At 37.0% G+C, this 25,511-nt stretch overlaps 1 protein-coding gene and 1 long non-coding RNA gene across 7 annotated transcripts; one reads left to right on the top strand and one right to left on the bottom strand.

The window, feature by feature from the left end:
• The first annotated feature begins 277 nt into the window (after window positions 1-277).
• Window positions 278-24,783, top strand: LOC132202978 (TLD domain-containing protein 2). 6 transcript variants are annotated; one of them, XM_059630372.1, is made up of 16 exons: window positions 278-610; window positions 3,241-3,428; window positions 9,236-9,360; window positions 11,556-11,641; window positions 11,706-11,943; window positions 13,696-13,853; window positions 14,302-14,794; window positions 15,171-15,361; window positions 15,610-15,752; window positions 15,806-15,954; window positions 16,068-16,230; window positions 17,200-17,413; window positions 17,658-17,738; window positions 22,626-22,919; window positions 23,555-23,823; window positions 24,254-24,783. In XM_059630372.1, the coding sequence occupies exons 2-16, from the start codon at window positions 3,241-3,243 to the stop codon at window positions 24,387-24,389; spliced, it is 2,928 nt and encodes a 975-aa protein (XP_059486355.1). In that variant the 5' UTR covers window positions 278-610; the 3' UTR covers window positions 24,390-24,783. The 6 variants fall into 6 exon arrangements, with proteins under 6 accessions (XP_059486355.1, XP_059486357.1, XP_059486353.1 ...); XM_059630374.1 differs by lacking the exon at window positions 17,658-17,738 and having other exon boundaries at window positions 279-610; XM_059630370.1 differs by lacking the exons at window positions 278-610; window positions 3,241-3,428 and adding an exon at window positions 5,923-6,267 and having other exon boundaries at window positions 15,809-15,954.
• On the bottom strand, window positions 14,307-16,853 carry LOC132202981 (uncharacterized). Its single transcript, XR_009442426.1, has 3 exons — window positions 16,582-16,853; window positions 16,318-16,447; window positions 14,307-16,238 (listed from the first exon to the last, which is right to left on the bottom strand). It is a non-coding gene; the product is annotated as an uncharacterized LOC132202981 (long non-coding RNA).
• Window positions 24,784-25,511: the final 728 nt, after the last annotated feature.

Here is a 25,511-nt window from a genome sequence, read left to right as displayed (position 1 = left end):
TGCTCCTCAAAAAACACCCCACCCAGGGAAACCGCGCATTTTAAAATTTCTTATCAAATCATTCATAATAATCATAATAATGACTAATGACCTCTAGTAATCAAGCACCCGGTTTGAAATCCGATATATAATGAAAATGACAAAAGGTTAACATGTCGTGATTTGGAAATAAATTTTAAAAGAATATTTCCAAAAGTTTTGGAGAATTGGGTCGAGCTCCCTAGCAAGGCTCCCTAGATGATTAGATTGTAGGTTGCCCGAGTAAGCGCTTGATGGCGCCACAGTAGAGGCACTTGGTAGTCGGTTCGATTTTGCTGGATTTTGCTATCGTCGTCGTCCTGCTGCCAAAAGTGCGACGACAACTTCGGAAGGACAAACAATAGCGGAAGGACAAGAGAGGGCCGGGCGTCCTCGCGAACGGCCCCAGGTCGAAGGTCTTATCAGGTCAACGTCCGGTGTCAAACCTGCGTTCAAACATTCGTCGTCTCTGCTCGCTCGTCTCTCTCAGGGCGAAGGGAGAATCGAAGGACGAAGGTGCGGTGTCTCAACCAAAGGATGTGTGTGTCCTGAGCGTGACCAAGACCACCCTTTTTGAGTGTCCTGTTCTCAGGTATATACATGATCACGTTTACGCTTGTTATTTATTTATTTATTTTGATTTTTTTTCTACCGCAAAAATTTGATTATTTTTATTTGGCGAGCGAGGGGCGGGGTTGTTGCACTTTGGCACCCGCCGAAAAAAACAGGGATAAGTGGGTCGCGGGGTCAGTGGCCAACAGGTCGCGCCATCGAAACGGTCTCCGGCGGCCCGCCCCCGCAAGACGGCCTTTGGAGGCGGCCCAAATTCGAGGCCGCGTATTGATTCGCGATATTGATTCGCATGCCTCGGCGGGCCATGCGCATCAAACCTGTCCACAAAACACACACCACTTGCTAAAACTTGGGCCCATCTTTTCTCCGCTATGGATTTTTCCATCCGCCTCCTTTGTTTCACATTCTTTGGTGGAAAAAAAAATAAAAATTATTTAAATACTTTTCTGCATTTGCTTATTTCGAACTCTTCAAATAACATTTTAATTTTCTTTGTAAAATTTAAATTTTTGTTAGGATTTAGTTTCAACAGATTCATGATCAATATTGTTTTTTTTTTGCAAATTGAAGTTTTGACAGTAATAAACAGTAATAACATGGGGATCAATTGGGATTTTTTCAATGTGCAATTATTGTGCATTGCGGTGCATTGGATACCTTAGTAAAATAAACAGCATTTCTGATTCCATTTGGCAAGGATATCTAATAATCTTTTTAAGTTTCTTAATTTATTGTAATTTTTGTCACCAATTTTTGTTTCATAGAATCCTAGTTCAACTTGAAATGTATTAAAATTTCTATTTAAGAAGTTAAAACGCAAATAACTGCTCAAAACTTTGCTTATTTGGATGCGATTTTCAATAAACATAAAATCAGTAAAAGGGTATGAAAACTCCCAGACAATCAAAATTATATTTATATTATAATATATTGCGAGATCCTGAAAAATCTGTAAGAATATTTTTTTTAGAAAATCTATTTTACTTTCAATTTGACAGCGTTTTGAACTATAAGTTTAAAAAATTCTAAAGCTTCGGAATGCTAATTACCTTTGAGAATCATGAAGTGTTTTCAAAATTGAAAGATTCAAATCTTCAAAATAAATTGTGGAACAAAAATTGGTCCTCAAATATTATTCGTCGCGACATTTATATTAATCCCTAAAGCTGAGTGGTACAATAAAATCACGCAGTTGCTCAACAAACAGTTAAATTCTAGAAAAGAATGATAAGAACGGAAATAAAACAATAAAGTGCTGATAGTGGAGGGCCGAGCGTTAGGTGGGGGGGGGGGGGGTGGTATTAGGCGCAAAACAAAAGGAAGAGACTCTTTGCCAAAATCAGCTGGCGGGGATTGAAGAGAAGAAGCGCAGCCAAATTGGGCTCTTTTTCTCTTTTCTTTTCTGCTGAACAAAGAGACCCATCTGCGAATGCGGGGGAGGGGACACACCCCCGCCCCTGCTCAAGGTCAATCGATGGTGGTGCGTCGTTCGACCTTGACACGGATGCGTCCCCTCGCACCCGCGCCGATCAATAGCCCCCTCCCCGCTCCCACCCCATCCACCCCTCACTTGGATCGATCGCAAATCGCAACCTACTTAAAAACCCTTGCTCTTCCTCCCGCCTCCAAAAAAAGGAAAACGCGCACGCTTTGGAAATTTTTTGCACGTTTTTTGACATAAATAATACATTACACAAATTCAGCCACACTCATTGCTAAAATGCGAAATTTATCCAAGTGCGAAATTTCTTAGCCAATTCAGTATATCTTATCTTTTAGCAACCGCTTTTCATTAATAGCTTCTCTTGCATGAAATTTTTTTGCGATTAAATCATTAAATCATTCGGAGCATCGCTTATAATAAAATTAATTTGTATATGTTGCAGATTAAAATTTATTATTTGATTTTACCATCAGATTTATTTTGTTCGCCCTTAGATTACCTTTATTTCTTGCAGGGGTAGTTATGCAATAAATTGGGAATTGGTGTAGATTTTTTTAGTAATTTCAGTAAATAAAAAAAAAATAATCCCACATTTTCACCCCCACACTAGCTTTTTTCCCAATATATTTGCAGCAGATTTTATTTGCATGGAACTTGTCTCGTTATTAATTTTTTTTCTTTCAAATAATATAGAGATTAATTCAAGGGGGGCGAATATTGACAATAATTAAAATTATTTCACACATAATTTAACTATTAAACTCAATTTTTAATGGGTCAGAAAATGACAGTGTAATTTATATTTCTTCACGTACTAGCAACGCGTCGCAGCAACAAGTGTAACGCTTATCGGCATTGAGGAGCATAAAGAAAATTAAAGAATTTTAATCTCCTAGGCGGTCCATGGAGGCGACTCAAAACCCTGCATAATCCGGCATAATCTTCAACCGATTAAAACTTAAGCACGCGATTTTAATCTTATCGAATGCGGAATTATTCAATAGCTGCTTTAAATCAGTGAATAAGGTCCAATCAAAATGAAGCTGCTTTGAATTAAAAACTGATTGCAAAATATTTGGCGATTTTCCAAAAGTGAAGGAAGAACAAAAAAAAATGATATTAAATAAACTAATTTGTAACTAAATAAAAAAATCATTTTGCCAGTTAATTGGGTAAAAACTGATTTTGCGGTTTGTGGGTTTCAGATGGAGAATGTGAATTTGGTGAGCGGCAGGATGTCTTCCGGGTCGTCAGGGTCTTTGACCCAGCAGACGCCGCCTAACTCGCCGGCCAAGCCGCCCCCGCCTGGGGGCGGCAACGAGCAGCTGCCTACTCGCCAACGCTCCCTCAAGGACCGATTCCGCGACGGCATCACCGGCAGCTTCTCCTGGCAGTGAGTACCAATAACTCAATTTATTTGAGAGAGCAAACACTATGAAAAATTTGATTTTTTCTACATTATACCAATTATTATCATAAAAAAAACAGGGCAAGATCTAATTATGTGACTGATAACTGATCAAATAAATATCAGATTCAAATTTTCAAAATTTATTCTGCGATCAGATATTTTCTCTCTTTATAATATTTGCGTTTTCCCCTTCCAATTTTTACATTTATCAGGCTTGTCTTCTGCAAATATTTAAAGCCTTTTTAAAACAACCAGACGTTTTTAAACCCATTAACTGAGATAAAACTACAACGAAATATCCTGGCCAAGGTCACGGTCACTCTTCACTCGCATGCGTTTCCTCCAGCACGTATATAATTCCCCTCCCCACCCACCCCCCACCAAAGAGTTCCTTGCCAAATTTTTGCTCCTTTGTAAATTTTTCTAGCGTGGAATTTTTTAATTGTGTGACCACGTGACTCACTCTTTTAATGGGTGAAAACATGATGTGCAGTTTTTTATTTCAAGTGAAACGAAATGAGAAAAAGCAAAAAATTTAAAAAAATTAAACCAAGTGCCTCTTGAAATTAACTTGAATATAATGTATGTATTATGGAAAATAAAAATTATCGTTGCTTATTATTATAGGAATCAGCAGAAAATAATGATTGCGTGATACCCTAGCTGTTAAAATTTAAGAGAGAAAATAAATCACATTCAAAGCCTTGCTTTTTTGCAGTGGGAGAGAAATGTTTATAATATGTTAAAATCATGTATCAAAACTAAGAAAAGCTTGACTCACAATCAGAAGTTCTTTGTAATTTCCAGTGATTTTATTGTGCTGAATTGTTTAATGTGATATTATGTGGATTACATTGAGAAAGTTTTAATATTACGCGAGAAAAGAGCGTCTCTAGCAGAATCATAAAATAAATAATTTTATAATTCAGTGCGCTAGATTAGTTGTAATGAAACAAAACACTGCACATATTATAAATTTGTACAGAATTCATGTTATTCGTCTAACCAATTTTCAGCCCATAAATGCCTCATAAAGAAATAAATTTATGCTTCAAAGGTTGGTGACATTGAGAAGTTAAAAATTGGTTAATCTCCAGTTTGAAAACAAAGCGTTTACATTAAAATTAATTCCATCATCATTAATAATTCAAGATTTAAAAGCGTTCGCAATTTTTTTTATGAAAGATGTGCCAGGGGTACTCAAAAGTGAATGTGGCAATTATTTAAATATATAATAAATATTATATGTATATAATAGTTCCATAAGCAAATTTAAACTTTTGAAGCTTGTTTTTGGACTTTTAGTTAGTGAAAATGAATTTCGCATTTAATTAGTTTCTTTTCGTCTTCGTTAATTGCAAGACAATAAATTTGCGTAAAGGTGCCTTTGGCGAAACGTGAAATTTTGATGGCGCGTTGCGACACTTGGTGCAAGTGTGTCATTCACGTATAGCTGCGGTAATTAAGCGTTTGTTTCGTTATAGACGCAATTAAGGTAATTGGTCGCAGCGTGATCCAGTTGGTGGCGGTGCAGGAATCAATAAAGCAATCAATTTGCGTGCACTTTGAGCAGAAAAAAAGGCAGCACGCGTTTTTGCGGCGCAGCGAAAGGCAGAGCCGTGATGGATGCGCGACTCTCTCACTCGCATACACCTCGGTCAACAACCAAGGACAAGAAATAAACGCGATCAGGGCCGCCAGTATCTGACTGAAAAGAAAGAAAATGTCTCTAGAAATAGTATTTTTGTTTCCCGAATATGCCAGTTCACAAAATTTGTAATATAAAAATACATAAAAATTAAACCTCAAGTGCTTCAATCGACCAATAAAACCTGGAATATAATTATGGCAGATATTGGAGAACAATATAAGTATTATTTTACACTCAAATTATTTTTTTGTGGTATTTTCAAAAACCTAAAATTCTATAAAATTGCAGAAAATCATAAATTTGGTTAGAAACAATGCTTTCTTAAAAATTAGAAAGCTGTAATCTTAAGAAAACAAATTTTGATCACTGAGTAATTATTAAGACGAAGAATTAACCATAAACTATTGAAGCATTTAAACTTAACAACGTTTGTTCCTTCCACTGCTGTCTTATTTGGCGTTGCCAAAGTGAAGAATTATATCAATGAATTTTTATCAGCGATCAAAGTTGTTACAAAACATCAATCTATGGGGAAGACATCAATTTTTAAAGGATATTTTTTCAGTAAATCAATAAATAACAGGAATGAACTTTTAAATGTTTTCAACCGAAGATCAGGTAATTAAATTAATTTCTTGGAATTAAAATAAATCAAATTTACGAATCGTTAGAATAAGTCTTTGAAGTTTTTGGACTTTTGCATAATTGAGGCTACCTCTTGGGACGGGAGGGGATAGGGTCGGCCTGCCCTCCCCTCCGTCAGGGGCCACGTGTGCGTGGAGGGGAGTGCAGGTCTGTCGAGGAAGCTGGCGGATGGAAGGCAGGCAGTTTTGTTTCTGCTGGTGATGCAGCAGCGGCAATGAAAAGCGTGGCCCAGTTGTTGGCGGCGCCGCCCTCGGGCGGTGCCGCGTCGACGCCAGGGCGACGACAAAGTGCCTGGGACGCTTTGCCGGCGTCGCAATCACTGCTGGACGAGGCGCAGCAGCAGCAGGTGGCGAAGCGCCGCAAGTCGTGGCACCACCGCCTTGAGCGGCGCCGCCGGAAGGGCGTCGTCGTCGCCGTTGGCGGCGCCGACCCACATGCTGTTGCTGCCATCGCCGCCAACCTCAACTGCAAGCCCAAACGGAGGTCGTCGTGGTGGAACTTTTTCGGCGCCGACCACTGGCCAAGGTGACCAACCTCTTCCTCCTACCATCCGCCAACGCTTCCTCTTTTTCAATTCATTGAACAAAAGATTCTTTCAATTGTACAAAAAATCTCCAGAATAATTTTTCTCATTTAAAAAAAAAGTTGATAAATTTTATTTTCTTTAATTTGTTTGAAATGAGGGAAAGGTAAATACAAAATTAATGTGTAATTATGATTACATTTTAATAGTTAATTAACTACTTGATATAGAAAGATTAATGGTTTCTAAATCGCTCTTCATTAAAAATATTTACTCAGGATCAGTCAATCAGATATTGAAACTTTTCTAATTCAAACTGCCAGAAGTAGGAATTTTTAATATTAAACCCTTCAGCTGTTCAATTTATCCTAATAGCGATAAAATAATAATAATAATAAAAAATAGAAGATTCTGAAAATTTATAAATAGCCTACTCTGGTTCACTCTGGTTATTTATTTACACCGTCTCTAACATGTTTCAAAAGAAAGAACTTTACGGCAATGAGATATTTAATGGATCACAATAGATTATTTTTTGTTCCACTTTCAAATGTTCTCAATTAAATAATAATTAATGTTTAAATTGACAAGACACTAACTTGGAAACGCTGTAAATCAGCCATTCCTGTTTGAAAAAGAAAACCTGAAATTGGGTCAGATATTGAAAATCCTGGTTTGGATGATTAAAAATTGGATTTTAAAACCAACAAGAAAATAACTATTCAATTGATGAGTTGACTTATGGGGTAGGATTTTCATCCGCTAAATTATAATTAGCACGGATCTCCTCCTATTATATAATCGTTTCATATAACACTTAATTTTCGACTGTATTTTTGTATCTAGAAATAGCTGAGTCAGTGTAAAATCCTTATTAGCTAACACATTATACGTTTCAAAATATTTATTAAAATTCCTCAAATAGGTGATGTAAGAAAACTGCCATTGTGCATTTTAATCCTGTCAAACCATTTATGTTATTCAGACCGTCTATTACTTCTAGCTTTTTTGACCAAGTTTGAAGATAATTAAAATTTAAACAAAATGATATTCACGCATTATAAGAACTTGTTTCTAGCCATAAATGTTAAATCAGTAGCCCTATTAAAAGTATTTTATTTTGAATAATTATATAAAGTTATAAATAAACAAGAAAATAATTAGAAAACAAGCTTTCGGTTTTGTGGTGAACTTATAGGATCTGGAAATTTCGGGGCAAAGGTGCTTCCGGCCGGCCGGCGGGCAAGGTTCGCTTACTTAACCAGTCGGTTGGCGACCTTTCAGGGCCCATAAATCGCGCGCTGCCTGCAGAGAATGAATGGCGAGTGATTCCCACACGCTTCGATTTCTTTCCGCTCTTGAAACCTCGTTTCTTCTCAAGATCATTTTCCTCTTTCTCTCTCTCGATTGTTTCTGCTCTTAACTTCCACTCGGCCGTCTTCTATTTGCGCGATTGCGGTTTCAAAAAATAATTTGGCACAACCATCTTGTTTAAAGAAAATTTGGGAAAATAATAATTCAAATTGTATATTTTTTCTGTAGACCCCACAGCTCTGCGATGGTGACCAAACAATGTAGTTCAAGGTCACGTTTAATTAATAATTATTGTGATTTGCATCTAATTAAGCGTACTTTGTTGGTCAAAAATTCAATTGAAAAGTTAACTGAAATTAATTAAAATATATATCTTTTTAGTTAGATGATGCCATTCTTAGTTTGGTTTATGTAAAATTTTTAAATTGATAGTTTTTGTGAACAAAAAAAATCGCAAGATTTATTAGAAGTTTTTGTCACTTATAGTTAAAATTAATGCTAAATAGAATGCCCGTCAACATCAGCATTATTAATTTAATTTAATTGATCGCCATCTATTCCATTTTTCGCAATGAAACACAGAGATTTTGTTTCAGATTTTTACCAATCAGAACGCTTGGCAGCAACCAAAATTTGCTCTAATTGATGTGATGCGCAGACCTTTTTTTAGCGCTTTTGTGACACCAAAAGCTGAGATTTATTTCACATTAGCCGGGAAAATTTTGGTTTTAAACAAAAAATATTACTATCTTTTATATATAAAGAATAAGATCACCCCTTCACACTTTTCATTTTTAACTATTTTAGGATAACCGATTTGTGTTTATAGAATTTCTTAATGAAGAATTTATAACATGTAATTCTCTTTCGTCCTCTCTTTTAATTTTAAGTTGCACTTGTTTCATGAGCGAACGCAACAAATAATTGAAAAGCAAACGAAAGGGCCAAATTGAGGTTCAAACAAGGCGTGCAACGAAATTGGCGTGCCTTAATTTGATGCGCTGCTGCGACAATGGCGCTCTCCAATTCCTGACTGACCGATTTCGCTCCGTTTGCGCTTCCATTTACGGCCAAACTGGAGCAGCTCTCGCTAATTTCCATTTCTCAACAAATCATCACCATTTATAACGCTAAAAAAAAACCAAGAAACTAATGAATTTAAAATTCATGTGGGGCAACTCTTGTGAGCAACCAAGTATATTTCTTAAACGTTTCTCGTCTAATGCAATCTAATGTCGAACCTTGTCTCTTATTTTTGAAGTTCTAAAATAAAATAGAAATATGAGAGAATTTTTGGATTATGTGTTTTAATTGTTTTTCTAGTTGATTTGTTGTAATTGTTAGAAAAATTTACATTGTTGGGAGAGAACTTTAAATTGTTAGAAAAAAATCATTTCTTAAAATTAAGAGGTTGTATAAAGACCATATTGAACCTCAATTAACAGTAAACGTAATTTTTTTTCAAATAATTATTTAATAACTTCAAATTTAAAAATTATTAAAAAGTTTTGGTTAAAAATTAGACATATTTTTTTTTTTTTAATTTACCATTGGTCTTGAATATACATGCGTGCTAGGATTTAAAGCAATTAAAATTTCCATATTTTTCGTCATTTAATTTTGATTTTTTTTCATATGTGCTGTTTTTTGTTTTAGAAGCAAAAGTCGGAGTGTGGACCACGGGCTGTTGATGTCATTTGACCTGAACTCGCTGCGCAGCAAGGTGGAAGGTCGCATTGAGGCGGTGCAGGGCGACGACCCCCCGCCACCCCCCAGCAATGGTCAGTATCCCCGTTCACTTCCCTTCCTTTGTTAGATGCATAAAGATGCATGAGAGGAATTTGGAAGCAAAGAAAGAAAGGTTGCCGCCGCCACAAGGTCTGCTGCCGCCCAAGGTCGCGCCTCTTGAGCACCGTTAATCAAAACCTTACAAAATGAATAAGTAACCAACGCAAACATCAAACGTCACAATCTTTTTATTGCTGCTGTTTGTTTTTGTCAAATTGTATGTCAAAAGTATTCAAATTATTGCAAATTTTTTACCTCAAATTAACGTGCTGCAGAAATGCAAGTTTTAGCGTTAGAAAATTATTTAGAGTATTTTGTATTAAAATCACAGTTTTCCCAGAGAAGAATTTATTTCAACAAAGTTATCTCGAGAAAACTAATGCAGAAAATATTCACTCAATATAATCTATTTTTTTAAATAATTGCTATTTTTGAAGGTTTGTTTTGAAGTTAATTGTTAAATAAGAAAATTACTGGGAATCCTAAAAAATTGACAATTTATCATAATGATAATCGTCAACGTGAGCAAAAAGAAACCTGCAAAAAGTCTTGGGATAGTTGGGATGTTTATCAAATAAGGAAGTCACTGCTGGCCCAATTTTGTGACCTTGCAAGGGATCGAGACTATGAATAAATCTGTTGATTTAAGTGGTGCAGATGACGCAGGCTCATTTTTAAAGATGAAAATTATGCAACCATATTTCCATTCTAAGCAATTGTGTTTAGGTGCTGTCTGCTGTGCACCAACTTGGGATAGTAGTTTTTAATTCAATGTTTGCCTTGTTCGTCAGCACTCACGTTTTGAAATAAATTCTGAAATTATTAAAGTAGATGGAACCTCCTACAAAATGTTTTTCAAATCCTTCAAATATTAATGGAATACAATAAAACATACTCAATTTTTTTCAAATATGATTAAAAAAGCATCATTTTCTAATTTTTAACTCATCCGAACGGAACAGTTTCAGTCGTTCGGACCCTATTCATAACTCAATAAAATTTTCTAAACGGCTTGTTCAAACATTTTGAAAATTTGTATTCGGATGCAAAATGACAAGGCGCATCTAATGGCTATCTCGGATTTTTTGTCCGGTTGCCTATTTTCAAGGGGCATAAAACTTTATATTTTGACCTTTGGTCAGGGTCAATGACCTTTGACCTAGAAACTTACTGACCATTGAGAAAAGATACCTTGGTTCATTAACTTCAACTTCCTTTCAAGGAAATTAAAAAATCTTCACCCAAATTAATTTGGCAGCAGTTTTAATAAACCCTTATGTTTCTCCGGTGGCCATATTGGATTTTGAAAAATGTGAAAAATTTTCATTACTTCAGAATTGTAGGAACCAAAGTATGAACTATCATTTTATTTGATTATAGAAATCAATAAATTCCAAGCGCTCTAAAATTGGATTGATTTTCTCCGAAACGAGAAAAATGCAAAAAACCACGTTTTTTAATATTCAATTAAACTTTTCTCAAAATTTTATGGGGTGACCCCCAATTTTCTGGTGCCAAATCTGTAGCAGGGATATCAAGGAACATGTTGGTGGGTCACACACCTTTGCCAAAGTTAGTTTCATTTACTTAAAATGGGATTGAATGATTTTCATAAAAATTGTCCATTAGCAAACCATGTTAAATTCAAACGCGTTTTTCTCAAAAATTTATGGGGTGACCCCCAATTTTCTGGTTATCAAAATGATCCTTATGGCCTAAACTATCAGTTTCTGTGGAGGATATTGCTGCCCTTAGGTGGTACCATCCTCTTTAAAATATCAACCACCTACATAATTATGTAAGTTTACGAACAGTTTTGTTCTCACGTGTTGTGCAATTAAAGACTAACAAAATTTGAGATTATACTCTTTGTTTTGGAAAACGTTTCTCAATAATTTATGAGAAAAATTTTAAATTAAGTATTAACAATATTAGCCTTAATTAAAAAAGTTTTTGTCTGGCACTTTTCAATAGAATATTTAAGAAGAAAAAAGAGAATTTGCTCTATAAAAATTAAAGTGACTTTTTTTCGGTCTTGGACTTAATTATCACTTGGACTTTTTCAAATTTTTGACACGTGAACAGTAAATTTACATAAGTGAAGGAAAGTCTTTTTATATTTACTAATTTGTAATTTACTAAATTTTCCTAACTCTCAGGTTGATTTTTTTCCAATATTTTTTCTCAGACGAAGGAAGCAGCAATGAAGGTGGAAACAAAGAGCCGAGAGTGGCTGCCAAAATTGTGCAGCCTTCCAACACCACCACCTACACGGTAAAGATTAAGATCAAGTTGTGTTGATGCAGTGGCTGACTGTGTGTTTGTGTGACCTTGACAGGTTAAGGCGAACGACACACTGACCTCGGTGGCCGCGTGCTATGACACGACGCCCGGCGAACTAGCCAAACTGAATAAACTGCCGCAGCGGCTGCCACTCTTCCCCGGCCAGCTGCTCTTTGTTCCCCTGCGCGACCGCCCTGCCCCCGCGGTCGCCTCCGATGCCCCCGACACGGACCAAAACTCTTCCAACCTCCTCGACCCGGAAAATGCCTCCACCGAACCAGACGAGGAAAGGGGTATGTTTCTGTTTGAAAACCTTATTATCAATATTAAAATTTAAACTTTGAGGAGGTTTCCAAAATCATTCAATTGAAATTTGGGGAATAATTTTTTGGCTAGTTAAAGGTTACTGAAATTGACTGAATTTTGAATTATTTTGTCACCAATTGATTCCCGTTGACTATACCTTTCCAATGATATATATTGCACTATTTTTGTTTTGTTATAATAAATTTTGAAAGTTTGTGAACAATTAAGTTTGTCTAATATTTGTGATTATTCTTCACAAATCTGAAAGTGGCCTTGATTCTTTTGGTCACCAATTGATTCCTTGTAACCTCATTTTTATGATTTTCCTCATGATGAGTAATATATGCACGTGAGTTCTGAGATGTCCTTATTTTGAGATTTCATTAAAGGAAGTGACCTTTAATAAATCTTATCTACAGAGTTCCTAATTTTTCAAATTTGACCTATATTTACTGTAACATTTCCCTAAATAGATTAATGATGTATGACCCACATGAAAATTCAAGGCGTTCAGTATGATTCATATCCACTTCTAACGTTCAAACCTTGCTTCTAATAGAACTCATTGTTTTAATTTTATTCCTGAATATTTTTTTTTTCATTATTTTAGTCAGTGTTTTTGAAATACTATTTCTTGGTTTGAAACTTAATCAAAAAATGTCTCGATTGGAGCAGAAAGAAATGCACTGGACAAGTTGGGTGTAAAGTTGAGAGTGAAATAATGTGGGTGCTCCATGACCTATATTTTGGTGAGCCGAAAAGGAAGGATTATTTGCAGATGGGATTTTCGGTTTTAATTAGCTTTGTTGTGCGGCTGCTCTTGTTGACTCAAGGCCCCGCTATTAATTATAAGGTCGTGTGCGTCGACGGCCGCCAAGGTCACGCTGCGAATCCAGATGCACGCCCGCGGCCACTCTCCGATTTCCTTTTCCTTTTTGCACCGGCGCCCTCGATTTTCACACAAAATTCCTCACACGCGTAGTCAGTGCGGCCTAAAAATATTCTGACAAGGAAACTGATAAAATAATCTTGAATTAAATTCTTCAATTAAATTTTATTCAATTTGACTAAAGATGGACTAAAATTAATTGAAGCTTGATTTTTCAAAATCAAAGCATTGTTTTTAAATTATTTTAAATATTTTGTAAAAATTAAAATTTTTTAAAAAAGGTTTTTGAAGTTATGTGCTACCAATTTCTCTATATATTCTCCGCCCTCTTATTTTTAAGGGAGAAATTAAGCTGTTACCTTAAGTTGTTTTGCCTGTTGCATAATTTCCTACGGAGATCTAGACTTAAGAAACAAATTTTCATTTTTTCATCAAATTATAAAATCTTTAGATTCATTGAAATGTAGTTAAAACTATTGATGAAAGTTTTTATGAAAATTACAAATTTTTACTATCAAGATTTTCATAAAAACATTCAGATAATGTTTCTTTTTGCTATGGCTTGAGCAGTTTTTTGCTTAAGGAAGGGCGAAAATGAAAAGGGAGCGTCGCGATTAATTTTTATGCCACTTGTTGAGCTTCTCTCGTTTTGTTGTTGGACCGCGTGTGTCCGATCGCGCCGGAAGCCTGAACGGTGCAAAGGCTAAATATTTTGCACTTTAGCTCGTTTTTCTCGTCCTCGATTCGCTGCGATGAAAAAGTTCGCGTCCCTCCGCAGCAAATTTGCCCTCGCAAGCAAGCCCTCCGAATTCCTACCCTGAGAATGATTTTTGATCGCTTTTGTCTGCAGACCTGCTGGACAGTCTTCGTCCGGCGTCACCGCTGCCAGGGGCCGGTGGCAAGCCGCTGGCCGAGGCCACTGTTGACGCGGCCTCCTGCCCCCTTAAGAGTAAGAAGGCCCGAGACAGGTTCCTCAGGATCAACGTCAGGCACATCACTGACGGACAGGTCAGTCCAAATTTACACTTATTAATATCAGTGTTCAAATATTAAGAAAAAACCCACCACTATAAAAATATTTCCTCTGTAAAAAATATTATTCAAAATAATTTGTTCCGATTTTGGTACAAATGATCCGTTTTAAAGCTTAAAATAACCACTAATTTAAACCTGCATTTAATTTCTTTTTAATCATCTCACTTTTTTTGACTTTTAAAAACTATTAATTTACCCTAAAATTGATTTGAGGATATGATTATTTTTTTTATAAAACAGCAAAGTTGTAAAAAAAAATTCTCTATTTCTCAGCCTGCATAACTGTCTGTCTTTATTTAAGCTGTTGGTGTTGGTATCAACTAAATTGATTAAAATGTTTCAACTGTATATTTAAAACAAAGGGAAACCCTATTTATTCGGAAAATTTTTATTTTCATGCTATCATGTATGTATGTTACAGGGCGTAGTAGGTGGCGTGCTGCTGGTGACGTCAAACGCAGTCATGTTCGACCCAAACGTGTCAGACCCTTTGGTGATCGAGCACGGGCCCGAGTCTTACGGGGTCATCGCCCCCATGGAGTTTGTGGTTAACGCGGCCATCTACCACGACATTGCGCACATGCGTGTGCGTCGTGCCCCCGGTGAGGCGGCCCCACCAACCCCCACGGCCAAGCCCATCATCTACAGACCCGAGGGTGAAGTTGAGGGTGACAAGGAAGGCTCCCCCTCCAAGGATGAGTGCTTCCCTGAGCTGCGCGCCTCTACCTCCACCTCCCCCTCCAACTCGCCCGCCAGTCTCTGCTCGAGCGAGCCCCCCAACGCCAAGGCCCGCGACGGCGACGCTTTTCCCAAGGCCTTTGAGCGCGACCTGGTCACCCCTACCGTGCCCCCTGACTCAGCTGCACCTGCCTCCGCCAAACCCGATGACAGGACCCTCACCTTTTACGACTCAGGTTTGTACCTTCCTGTCTTCTTGTCACCCCAAAATCCTTCCCACCAAATTCAAAACTTGTAGGTTTCCTTCAAAATTTGATTATAAGAAGGAAACTTAAATTTTCAGTTTATTTGTCTTTTTGTTCAAATGTTTTAATTGCACTGTATAATCTATTCTCAGTCTAAAATTTTTCCGTATAGCTACTTTTGCATTTTAATGACTTATTATTTTAATGTACTTACCTCTAGTTGGGAAAATAACTTGAAACTGAGAAGGCGGGAATCAATAATAAAACTAATTATCTATAATTTTTTCTATTTTATAATAATTGTCCCATATTTAATTGCAAATAATAATTATATTTTATTTAACTGAATTATCATTTCTATTTTTAGGAATCGACATGCGGGACAGCGCTGGAACTTGTCACGCGACAGAACCAATTGCAGAGGAGGAAGTGACCTGCGGTAGCGCCAATCCAGAGGGCAAAGCCATTGCCACTGTTAATCGCAAAAAGGTATCCAGCGTGTCCCTCTCCACTGACACGCCTTCATCGGACGCCGCAGAGAGGCCTGAACGCTCAAAGGTACCAAAAACTTAGAGAGCTAAGGGGGAGACAAATTGCCTCACCGCATCTCATGTTGTCTAAAACGTTTATTTTTTTTTCCTTATCCAACAACCATCTTGACTAAAATATCAGAAAACCAGGCTAATTTCAAACAAATCTAAACAACTTGTTGTTGGAATTGTATTTTGGAAAAAGTCTTGGTCAAAATATTGTTTTTCGTGTTCTGCAAACATTGGTTAGCAAAGTTTGCTTGAATTTGTTTGCAGGGGTTCAAACGACTGAGCTACCCGCTGTCGTGGGTGGAGGGCCCTGGTAGCTGTGACAAGGACTCGCTCGAATCGTCACAGTCGCAGCCCAACTCTGCCGACCTCAAGGAGCATCTCTCCGTTTTCTCCAAAGTTTTCTCAAGGTCCGTCCGCTTCCAACGTGAATATAAAATGAACTCAAAACTGAAACTTACAGCAGGAGGTCTTCCATGGACGCGAGCAGAAAGGCGCAGAAACTAGATCTGGAGGCTGAACGGGCCAGCGCCGCCGACTCGGGTGCCAAACTCAACTACCACAGCATGGTGTCCGTCGAGGACATGCCTGAGCTCTTCGTCTCTTTTGAAAGTGAGTTCCAAATCTTGTCCGACAAATGGGTTGCCCTGGGGCCTCTTGTCCCGCTATGATAGGCTTTTAAACAAGCACTTGAAATGAAAACTTAAATTAATGTCAATTTGCAGAGCTGATACCACGGCCGGCGCGGCCCAGCGAAGACCCGCCTATGTACCTTCGCCTGCTCATGGGCAAACCTATTAACAAGCGCGTCTCTAAGTCCACCCCCATAATGTCCTACGGGAAGAAGAAGATGCGCCCAGAGTACTGGTTCAGCGTTCCCAGAAACAGGTAAACCACTAGGCATTCATTAAATGGTTTTACACTCTAAAGAATTTAATGCATTGTGGAAATATTAGGACCTTCTGTTTAACTCACTTCATAAAATGAAAATTTCCACATTTAGCTTCTCAAGTTTTCCAAGTTGTGTCCATATATAATGTCTTCGGAAGCTGATAGTTCCATCAATCTCGGACCAATTTCTAAGCTCCACTGGAATCTCTATGCACTGTGTTTGATAATCGATTAAAAAATAAGCTTTGTCTGTCCTTTAAGGAAGTGCTTATGATATATATGTAGAAAACTTAAAATGAAGCGTTTCTCATATATGCAGATCAATTTTAATTCTAATTATACGGCTACCTGTAGATTTTATCGTGCCAAATTGTCTTTGGATAGTTGATATGATGAAATTTTGAGAAATTCGGACGAACCGCTGTTCGTCCTCTTCCATCTTTCTGGCCAAGCATGTTTTGAGCATGCGACAAATGCCTGGCGTTTCAATCAAAGTCCCTGGCGGTGAAGCAACAAACAATTAACAATCTTTTAAATGGGTGCATCGTTGTCTGGAGGCAACTTGTGTTTTGCAATAGACGCCATGTGTTTAAGTAGGTAATCCTCAAGAAAAAAATCAGATGTACCATATAATGTATGAACAGAAATTAAAATTACTTATCAATTTTAATAAAGATAAAAAAAAAACGTGATCATCAGACCGTTCATTAACAGAAATACTTTGACAGTGATTAGAGATTAGAAATCACTATAGCCACTTCAGCTACTGTTGTAATAATGCCAATTAAAAGCTCTTGTACCAAGGCAATTAAACTATGAAGAGTTAAATTTAAAAAAAAAATCAAAACTAGTATTTTCAATTGACGTTACTCAAATAAAAACCCATGAATTAATTATTCTAAATTCTAATACTCTTTGCTCATATTTTTAACTCCAATAAAATTCAAATTTCCTTGTTTTTGTCAGGGTGGATGATCTGTACCAGTTCATTCAAGTATGGGTGCCGCACCTGTACGGTGACATCGAGGAGATGGACCTGGCCGAGCGGGGCTTTGAATTGGTCGACTCGGACACAGAGCTGTGGCCTGAGGAGGCGGCCGACGCTGACCACAAGGACAACAATCGCGGCTCAACCTCGTCGGCCGGCGAACTTGGCGAACTCACACGGGAGTCCTGGGAGGTATGTCTTTTTCCTTCCCCTCCAAAATCAAGCTCCGTGCATCCCCTCCCGCCGAAACAATATGGCCGTCACTCGGACGCGGCGCTGATTGGGTCTCAGCCGTCAGCTGCTCCCTCACCCCTTTCTTGGGGTGCACGGACCTTTAGACCCGTAGCAGGGCGTAGCAAATCGTAGCGGGGGAATAGATTTTTTTGGTTTTTCATTTTTAACTGTGCGAGATGCGTTTTTTGTGTCAAATTGGCAGGTTTTGAAGGCGCCCTATGTAAAATTCTACACGCTCCTGAAGACTCAGACTATTTCTTCTGAGTGCGAGGCAAGGCCAGAGGTGGGAAACAACCATTTATCCATTCACTGTTTTGCTCTCTATATCTCTTGTCTGTCTGTAATTGTTGTCCTTTTTAAGGTGGTAGTAATTTGAACAAAGTAAAGACTGAAATGTTTAGTAGTCAAATAAACCAGTCATCATTGAATAAGATAATTATGAAGAAAATTATTTTCCCCTAAAGTTCCACATGTATTGTATCAAAAGTTATTTGTTTAAAAGAAAAATTTTTAATAAATAAAAAAAATACTAAATAGTACTCACAATTATCAACATAATGTGATAAAAAAAAATTCAAATGCATACAACGTGTAAGCAAAAATTTAATGACAACTAGAAAGTAAATTTCAAATGGGATTTTTGCTTAAAAAAGCAAAAGTTATTTGCTTTTTATGTTATTTTTAACATCAGTTTGAAATATATGATGCAACAATTAATTAATTTATTAATTTAAGTAAAAAGTCATTTTTAAGTATATATATACTTGTGACATGACAAGGGATAAGAAAAACATGATTTTGTTTTAGTTAACCCAAACAAAATTTCTGTTTTAAAATCCCTATATTTAAATTTAACGTTAAAAGTAGATCAGTTTTTTATTATTGGATCATAACAACAGATCTTAATTTTAATAAATTTTACTGGATTACTACCACCTGAGTTAAATTCTGGCACACCCACTGAAACTCACTCTCACTGTTAGAGCAGATTTTTTGTTGTGTCGCGTGTAGACTGGACTGAAATAGAAAAGCAAAAAGAGGTTTAGCTGCCTCTCTGTGGCACTCTCTTTCTCTCCAATCATTGTTTGTCCTCTTTAATTAGAAACTGGACTGTCCGTTCTGTAGACCTAGAATTCAGACTAATTGTGTTAGACCTACCTATAGCAGTTCTATAACTTCCGTAGTCAAATTTTCTGTTTGAAATCGTGTTATTTCTATTTATGATTTTAAAGTCGTTGAACATTCGGTGATTGACTAAATAAGTCATTGTAATGCAATTTATTATTAACTACAAAACAATTTAGATAAGCCCTAATTACGCTGTGTACAAAACTTGCTTTGCTTTCTTAAGCCATCTCGGCTGTTTAGTTTTAAACTTCAAAAATATATCGATTTTTTTTTTAAATAATATGGGTACTTGCATTAAATTAAAAACCCCAAACCGCTCTCATTAACTGTTCTTCGGTATAAAAATTTCAGACTTGGCATCGCTTTTTTAAAATTTTGATTTTGAGACAATCGTTTTCAACATAAATATTTGCCCAATTGTGTTGACTGTGGTATAATTTTTGTTTAGCTTATTTAAATAATTTGAAATATTATTTAGAACTAGTAGCAATTCTTGCAGATTTAGGATTATATTTATTTCTGAAACAGTTAAATACATTCTGTGATTCTATGTAGTTTGCTGCAAAATAAGCGCATTCTCGAAGAGGTTTCAAAAAGATTTTGTGGCAGTGTTTGTTTACCAACAAAAATGAGTAGGTGCTTTTTCTAATCAACTCTGAGCGCACACCTGAAATGGTCAAAAATTTGACCTCATATTTATTTGGCTCTCTGTTGTCTGGTGCCTCCTGGCGGCTTTGCGCATAATTTGGAGTCGAGCGTTCAAAAACAACAACAACTACAACTTTGGAATTTCCCATTTTTTTTTCATAGTTTTTTATCTTTGCAGCTATTTTTTTTTATCACACTTGGTGTGTGCCGGGCGGGTTGTTCTTTGCTGTGGCAATTAGACTCAATTTGGAACTTCCTGGCTTTAGGCCTGGGTCGTAGCACTTGTAGCAGTGTCCAGCCTGGGACACACACTCGGCAACTGCCAGCTTTGGTTAGGTCCTCATGATGTACCTGTCAGTTCTTAAGGTCAAGTGCGACCCGCGCACTCCAGCCACCTACCCTAGCAAAAATGGCGTAAGTCAATCCTGACGTCTTAAAAAAGAACTGACTTTTAGAGTGCAAATATATACGCCAAATGATAAAAAAAATTACTATCAAAATTTAATTTTCAGACTTGGGTTTTATCGCACCTTAATTTCTTAGGCTTTTAACTTGCTGTGTGTTTGCGTAAATGTGTAGCATCCTTGAACTTCTTATTAACATTCATATTAAGTTTTTACAAAAATCATATGTGGGCGAATCACTTAAATCTTTACATAGAAGAAATTGTATTTTGTTTTTCAAAGTTTTCAAAGAAAACGTAGCTTTAAAAATACAATTTTATCCACTTCATAAAAGGATTATTCTTTTTTATTTATCTGAGTATTCACTATATTAAAGGAAGACTCTATTTTAATTCAAAATTATAAAAATAAAAAAAATTAACTGCACTATAAGTGACCAACAAACGTTGAAGTTGGCAGAAAAGTTAATAATTTTTTTAACTTTATCACTTTTCATGGTTAAATGAATTTTGCTGTTTTTCATTTTCCGGTTTGATATTCAAACGAGTGTTTTAAATATGCGTCCCTTCATTTCAAAACTTCTCTTTTCTAAATCTCTGCAGAAGTTTGCTTGAATTTGAAGGAGACTAAAATAGAAATAGGCTTTTGAATCGGAAACGGTTGTTGCGCGATGCTAATTGCGGCTGTCAAGGGGCAAAACAATAAACCAGAGGAATTACGTGCAGCGCGCGGTTTCTTTCGTTTCCCTCTCTCTGGTGCGCGAGTGAGGCCTTGAGAGCGCGCGGCTGGTGCGGTCGCAGCGGTCGCCAGTGCTCCAGCCAAAGCTGGAGGAGCTTGTTGCTGGCTTTGCTTGGGTGGCAAATGCAAAGTGGTGGTCGCGTCGCGCACCCTCGCAATGGCCGTCTCCAGGATGCAGAGCCTGGCCAACAATATCGCCAGCCTCGTGAGTCCAAATTCAAACTTAAAGAATTTCGCACCACTTTAAAGGTCGCCGACCTTTGACCTGAAAACAAAACAATTAAGTTAAAAAAACGCCTAGATTTTCTCAAATCTTACAACATTAAGGTGCTTAAAGGGACTTCAATATCCCTTAAACATCTAGGAATACTTTATCAATCTTTTAGTGACAATTAAAGTGTCTAAAAAAATATTGATTATGGACAAAAATTGAGGGAGCTATTAACTTTAAAAGTTTCCCTACTGGCAGACATATTAGTTTTTTTTATGAAAATCTTGTGTAAACTGTCAATTATTGTTCACATAAAAGGATAAAACCAGCAAAGATCTGCTTAAGTGTGGGATTTTAATTTTCTAAAAATGTTATCATTTCATTCCCTTTTTAAAGATAATTTCAAAAGAGGGTTTCTTTCTAATAAACATTGACTTAAGAAAGTATTTCTTCGTAAATTTTGCGCCTGTTTGTTTCAAATTTTCAATCAAATGTTGTTGACGAATTTTGAGCCAAAATGATGGAGATTCGAAGTTGGGAGCGATTGTTTTCGCATCCTTGAGGTCTAACTAGAGTGTTTTTAATTGCGGCCGGTCGGAGGCTGCCTTGCAATTTTATGAGTTAAGGTCGCCGGCAAGGGGCCCTGAGAAAAGTGAGAGTATTCGATTTGTATTCAAATCAAATGAACTGAACACCACCTGCACTTTCCTCCATTTGTACAAATAACTCCTTCTTTATAAGTCCGAAAAAGTCTTGGCTTTTTTTCTCGTTTTTTATTCATTTCAACGAAAGCGAAAAAAAATCAAGCAAAATGCGTTTTTCCTGCGGGCATCTCAGGCCTTGGCTCTCTTTCCGGGCGGGCGGCCTCTCAACCGAAACAAACGCTCTCTTTTTCCTCCTAATCTCGATGCTGCACACTCGATCTTCAGACTAATCAAAAAATGCAAAGATATTAATGATATTTTTATTTTCAAGAGGGTCAATGTCCGCTCTCAATTGCAAACAAAGAGGATTAACACCACCTGATTCATTTAAATTTATTTTTTTATTGCGTTGGAAATTAATCTGATTGCATTTTTACTTTTACAAAATTCCTTTTAGATTAGAATCAAATCAATTTGAATCTTTTTGTAACCGTCTGCATTTTTAATAAATTTTTTATTTCTTTGTTTTCAATTTGGTTTTGAAACTTTATTGATTTTAAAAAATCCATTATAGAGTTTTTGGATCCTTGGGAGTTCTTTACTTCCTAGTGATCTTCAAATAATTTATTTTTGAAAAATTCAGCTTATAATTTTCTCTTTAACAGTAGCCTTTAGTTTTTTTTTAAATTGGAATAAAACATTCAATATTAGTTTTGTTTCTTAAAAATTTCAATTTTTAAATTATCTATTTTTATTTTTGTAATTTGGTTTAGATCTCCAGAATAAGGATTTAACTTGTATCTTGGACTGCTAAAATTTAAGAAAAGGACCTGATGAATAATTTGTGTTAGCTTAGAAAACATGTGCATTTACTTACAATTGTGTTTGTTCTGCAATTAATCGTCACAGTTAATAGGAACACTAGTTGTATAATTGTCTGTTTCTGTATTTTAGCTTTAGAAAACTATTTACGCAACCTTCAGCAATCGGTGAATTAAAACCTATTAAAGTGGATATCAAAATTCTTATAAAAAAGTGGAATTTACAATCATGAAATCTGCAGTCAATAATAAAATTTGCATGAATTGTTAGATTTTAAAATGTGAAAAATCCAACCCCCTCCTCTAATTAAGTGAAAATTTGATCGATCAAGATGGCCAGATAACTTTACTGATAAAATCAGGATTAATGAAGATTTCATATCATACAAGTGCTCTAACAATTAAAGATTTGAAAATCCCCCTCCACTTTTGCAATTGCGATTTTTGCAGACCTGACTGCAAGTTGATGTCCACTTTAATCATGAAACGCGCGCGTGTCGGTTTAAGAAAAGTCCGTGCGGTAGCATTGGTGCTTTTTTTTCCTTCCAATTTCTAATTTCTGTAATTTTTTGTCAGGTGCTGTCGATGAGCGAGGAGCTGCGTCGGGCGCTCTACGCTGCAGGCGGGTCTACGGCAGGTTCGTTCGACCTGGATGTGTTTGGGTTGCCCGAATTGATCGGCACCACCGAGATCTTGACCGACGGCCACCGGTTGCGCCTTCTGCGCCACTTGCCGGCGCGTGCCGAGGGCTACCCCTGGACGCTTGTTTTCTCCACTTCTCAGCACGGTTTCTCCCTCAACTCCATGTTCCGCAAGATGGCCAAGGTCGACTCTCCCATCCTTGTTGTCGTCCAAGACACCGAAAATCACGTTAGTTATTTTCTTAAATGGTTAAACAATTGCTTTGACTTATACACCGAGATGCAAAAATATTTTGACTCCTTGGCTCAATCAAATCGGGTTGTTCTGTTCATGGAAATATCCATAATTTGTAATTTGAACGTGCAATATTTTAAAATTGATTCGCAAAGTAATATTATATTCAATAAAATGCCATTTTGAATTTAGTCAACCCAAAAACCCAAATCCTATGAACGCCTATCTAGATCCACACTGAATTAAAGTCACGCTTATGAACTTTGTAAAAATGCTTATCAAAATTAATTAATTAATTAATTGCCTTCTCCACTTCCCGCTTCTTACCTTTGAATATTTACCCGCGTAAAAGATCATGGTATTTCACGTGATGTTTGGAATACTTAGCCGTCAATATTTCCTTGTATCTCAGCAACACTATATTATTAATTTGCGTGCAATAATTTTTATAAAAACCAAGATGGCCTGTTGAAACCTCAATTCTGCTCTCTTCAAAATTTATAAATATCCATAAATAGTATTGATATTTTTATGAATGACTGCCAATTTGATTGTTTCATGCTATTCTGTCATGTTCTGGTCATAAAAGTTTCATGCCTTTTAGGGAAAAATTTATTTGGATGTTGCAGGTTTTTGGGGCGATGACGTCATGCGCCCTGAAAGTGAGCGACCACTTCTACGGCACCGGCGAGTCCTTCCTCTTCCGCTTTGTCTCGCCGGCGGCCACGGAGGCCCCGCCTGTTGGAAAAGAGGCCGACGCGGAGGCCGATGAGGCCAAACCAGTGACTAGTCCCAGCAGCAGCCCACAGCCGAGCAAACTCGAGGTCTTCGACTGGACAGGCGAAAACATTTTCTTCATCAAAGGCAACAACGAGAGTCTAGCCATTGGATCTGGAGAGTACGTATTCAATCTGAAAGCGGGTCACAAATTTCTTTGAATCGAATTTTTAATTTTTTCCAAATGATGCCATGAAAGCATAAATTGACTTTTGCTTAAAAATTAACGGTAATTCAAGTTTTTCTATAACAGACCATTTTGGATGAAATTGTGGTTTGTGTTTGGTAAAATCCTGCTTTGCCAATTTGGATTCAAAACTATTTTATTTTTTAAATATCATTGGAATCATCTTTTTCATTCAAATAATTATCCATGTGTATTATCCACATCAAAACAATAAACATGCAAAGCAAAGTCAATTTTTGTCTTATATCCATTTTCATCTTAAAAAGTTCCATCAAAACCAGGTTATTTGGTTAAAGATTTTTCTGTAAAAAAATGTCAGGAGGTTGAATACATTCTTTGATTAAATTTGTAAATGTGTTTGCAGAGGAAAGTTCGGGCTGTGGCTTGACGGCGATCTTTACCAGGGTCGGACGCAGGCGTGCTCGACCTACGGCAACGCGGCCCTGGTGGACGGGGAGGACTTTGTGGTGAAGACGCTCGAGTGCTGGGCGTTCGTGTGAACAAAGAGGGGTAGCTTGTGATATAATACAAAGTGTGTCGGTCTCGGACCAGCCCTGCATTACCCAATTGTTGTTTTATGAAGAGGGCGCTCACATTCCACTTGGACGAGATAGAGAGAGACAGAGACGGACCGCGAGTAAATTATTATGTAATTTTTATTTGCACAAAGGCGGGTGTCGCCCGCCGCACAGGGTGCTGCTAACAGAGTTCTATTTAGAGAGAAATATTTTGCAGACACAAAACAAACCACATAGCGCTCATTCACGGATCAATTACGAATCGCCACGGCCTAAGCTAAGTTGGTGTACATGTAATTAGTGAGAATACAAAAAAAAATAATGCATATTTACCAACAAGATTAAATAAGTGGTGTTAAGTAGAGGAGGGCGAGTGCATTGAAAAGAGCAATAAGAGCCACAGTTGGTAGCGCAGCAGCAATGCAATTATCTCCGATTGTTATTCAAAGAATAAGAAAATTTAACGTAGTGTTGCGAAGGATGGAAAAGAGAAAATTTATCTCATTGTTAGACAAGATTTGAACAATGTTTAGTGAATCTCGAATAAAAAAAATGTTGAAAAGCTGCAGAGCTAGCAAGAGAATAAATTGTTAGGGGCGACACGTAGGACCAATCGCAATTAATCGTGGCCGCCACGCGTGCGTGACCTGCAAGCTTGTTGAGACGAAAAATGAGTAAAACTATTAGGGTTGCGCATTTAACCACTGTAACGACAACCAGCAACACTGTACGTAGTGATATTTGCGGCAGCAGAAAATAAAATCATTTCTATTCTCAAACCTTTCTATTTGTTTCACCCTAAAACTTGACCTGAACTATTATTCAACGAAATGTAGGCAACCTGCCAAGCGTGGTGGTTCAACTGGTTGCCTAAGGAAAAAAATTTCTTGTCTCTACATTCTATAATATTAATATTTTTATACCTATGAAACTCTATGAACTGCAAAATTCTTATCCAATTTCTCGGTTTCCAGTGATAATGTATATATTTTTTTTAGATAAGAATTGAAAATTTTACATCAAACTTTTTTTGTAAGTAAAAGTTTTCTCTTTGATTTTCACTGTGATTAATGACCAAATTGAATTAAAGGGTCAAATTTTTTT

The sequence above is a fragment of the Neocloeon triangulifer genome, unplaced genomic scaffold (assembly GCF_031216515.1).
Source record: "Neocloeon triangulifer isolate White Clay Creek 2 clone unplaced genomic scaffold, ASM3121651v1 ptg000017l, whole genome shotgun sequence".
NCBI lineage: Eukaryota > Metazoa > Arthropoda > Insecta > Ephemeroptera > Baetidae > Neocloeon > Neocloeon triangulifer.
Note: the sequence above shows the minus strand (reverse complement) of the source record. Positions and strands in the feature narration are given on the sequence as shown.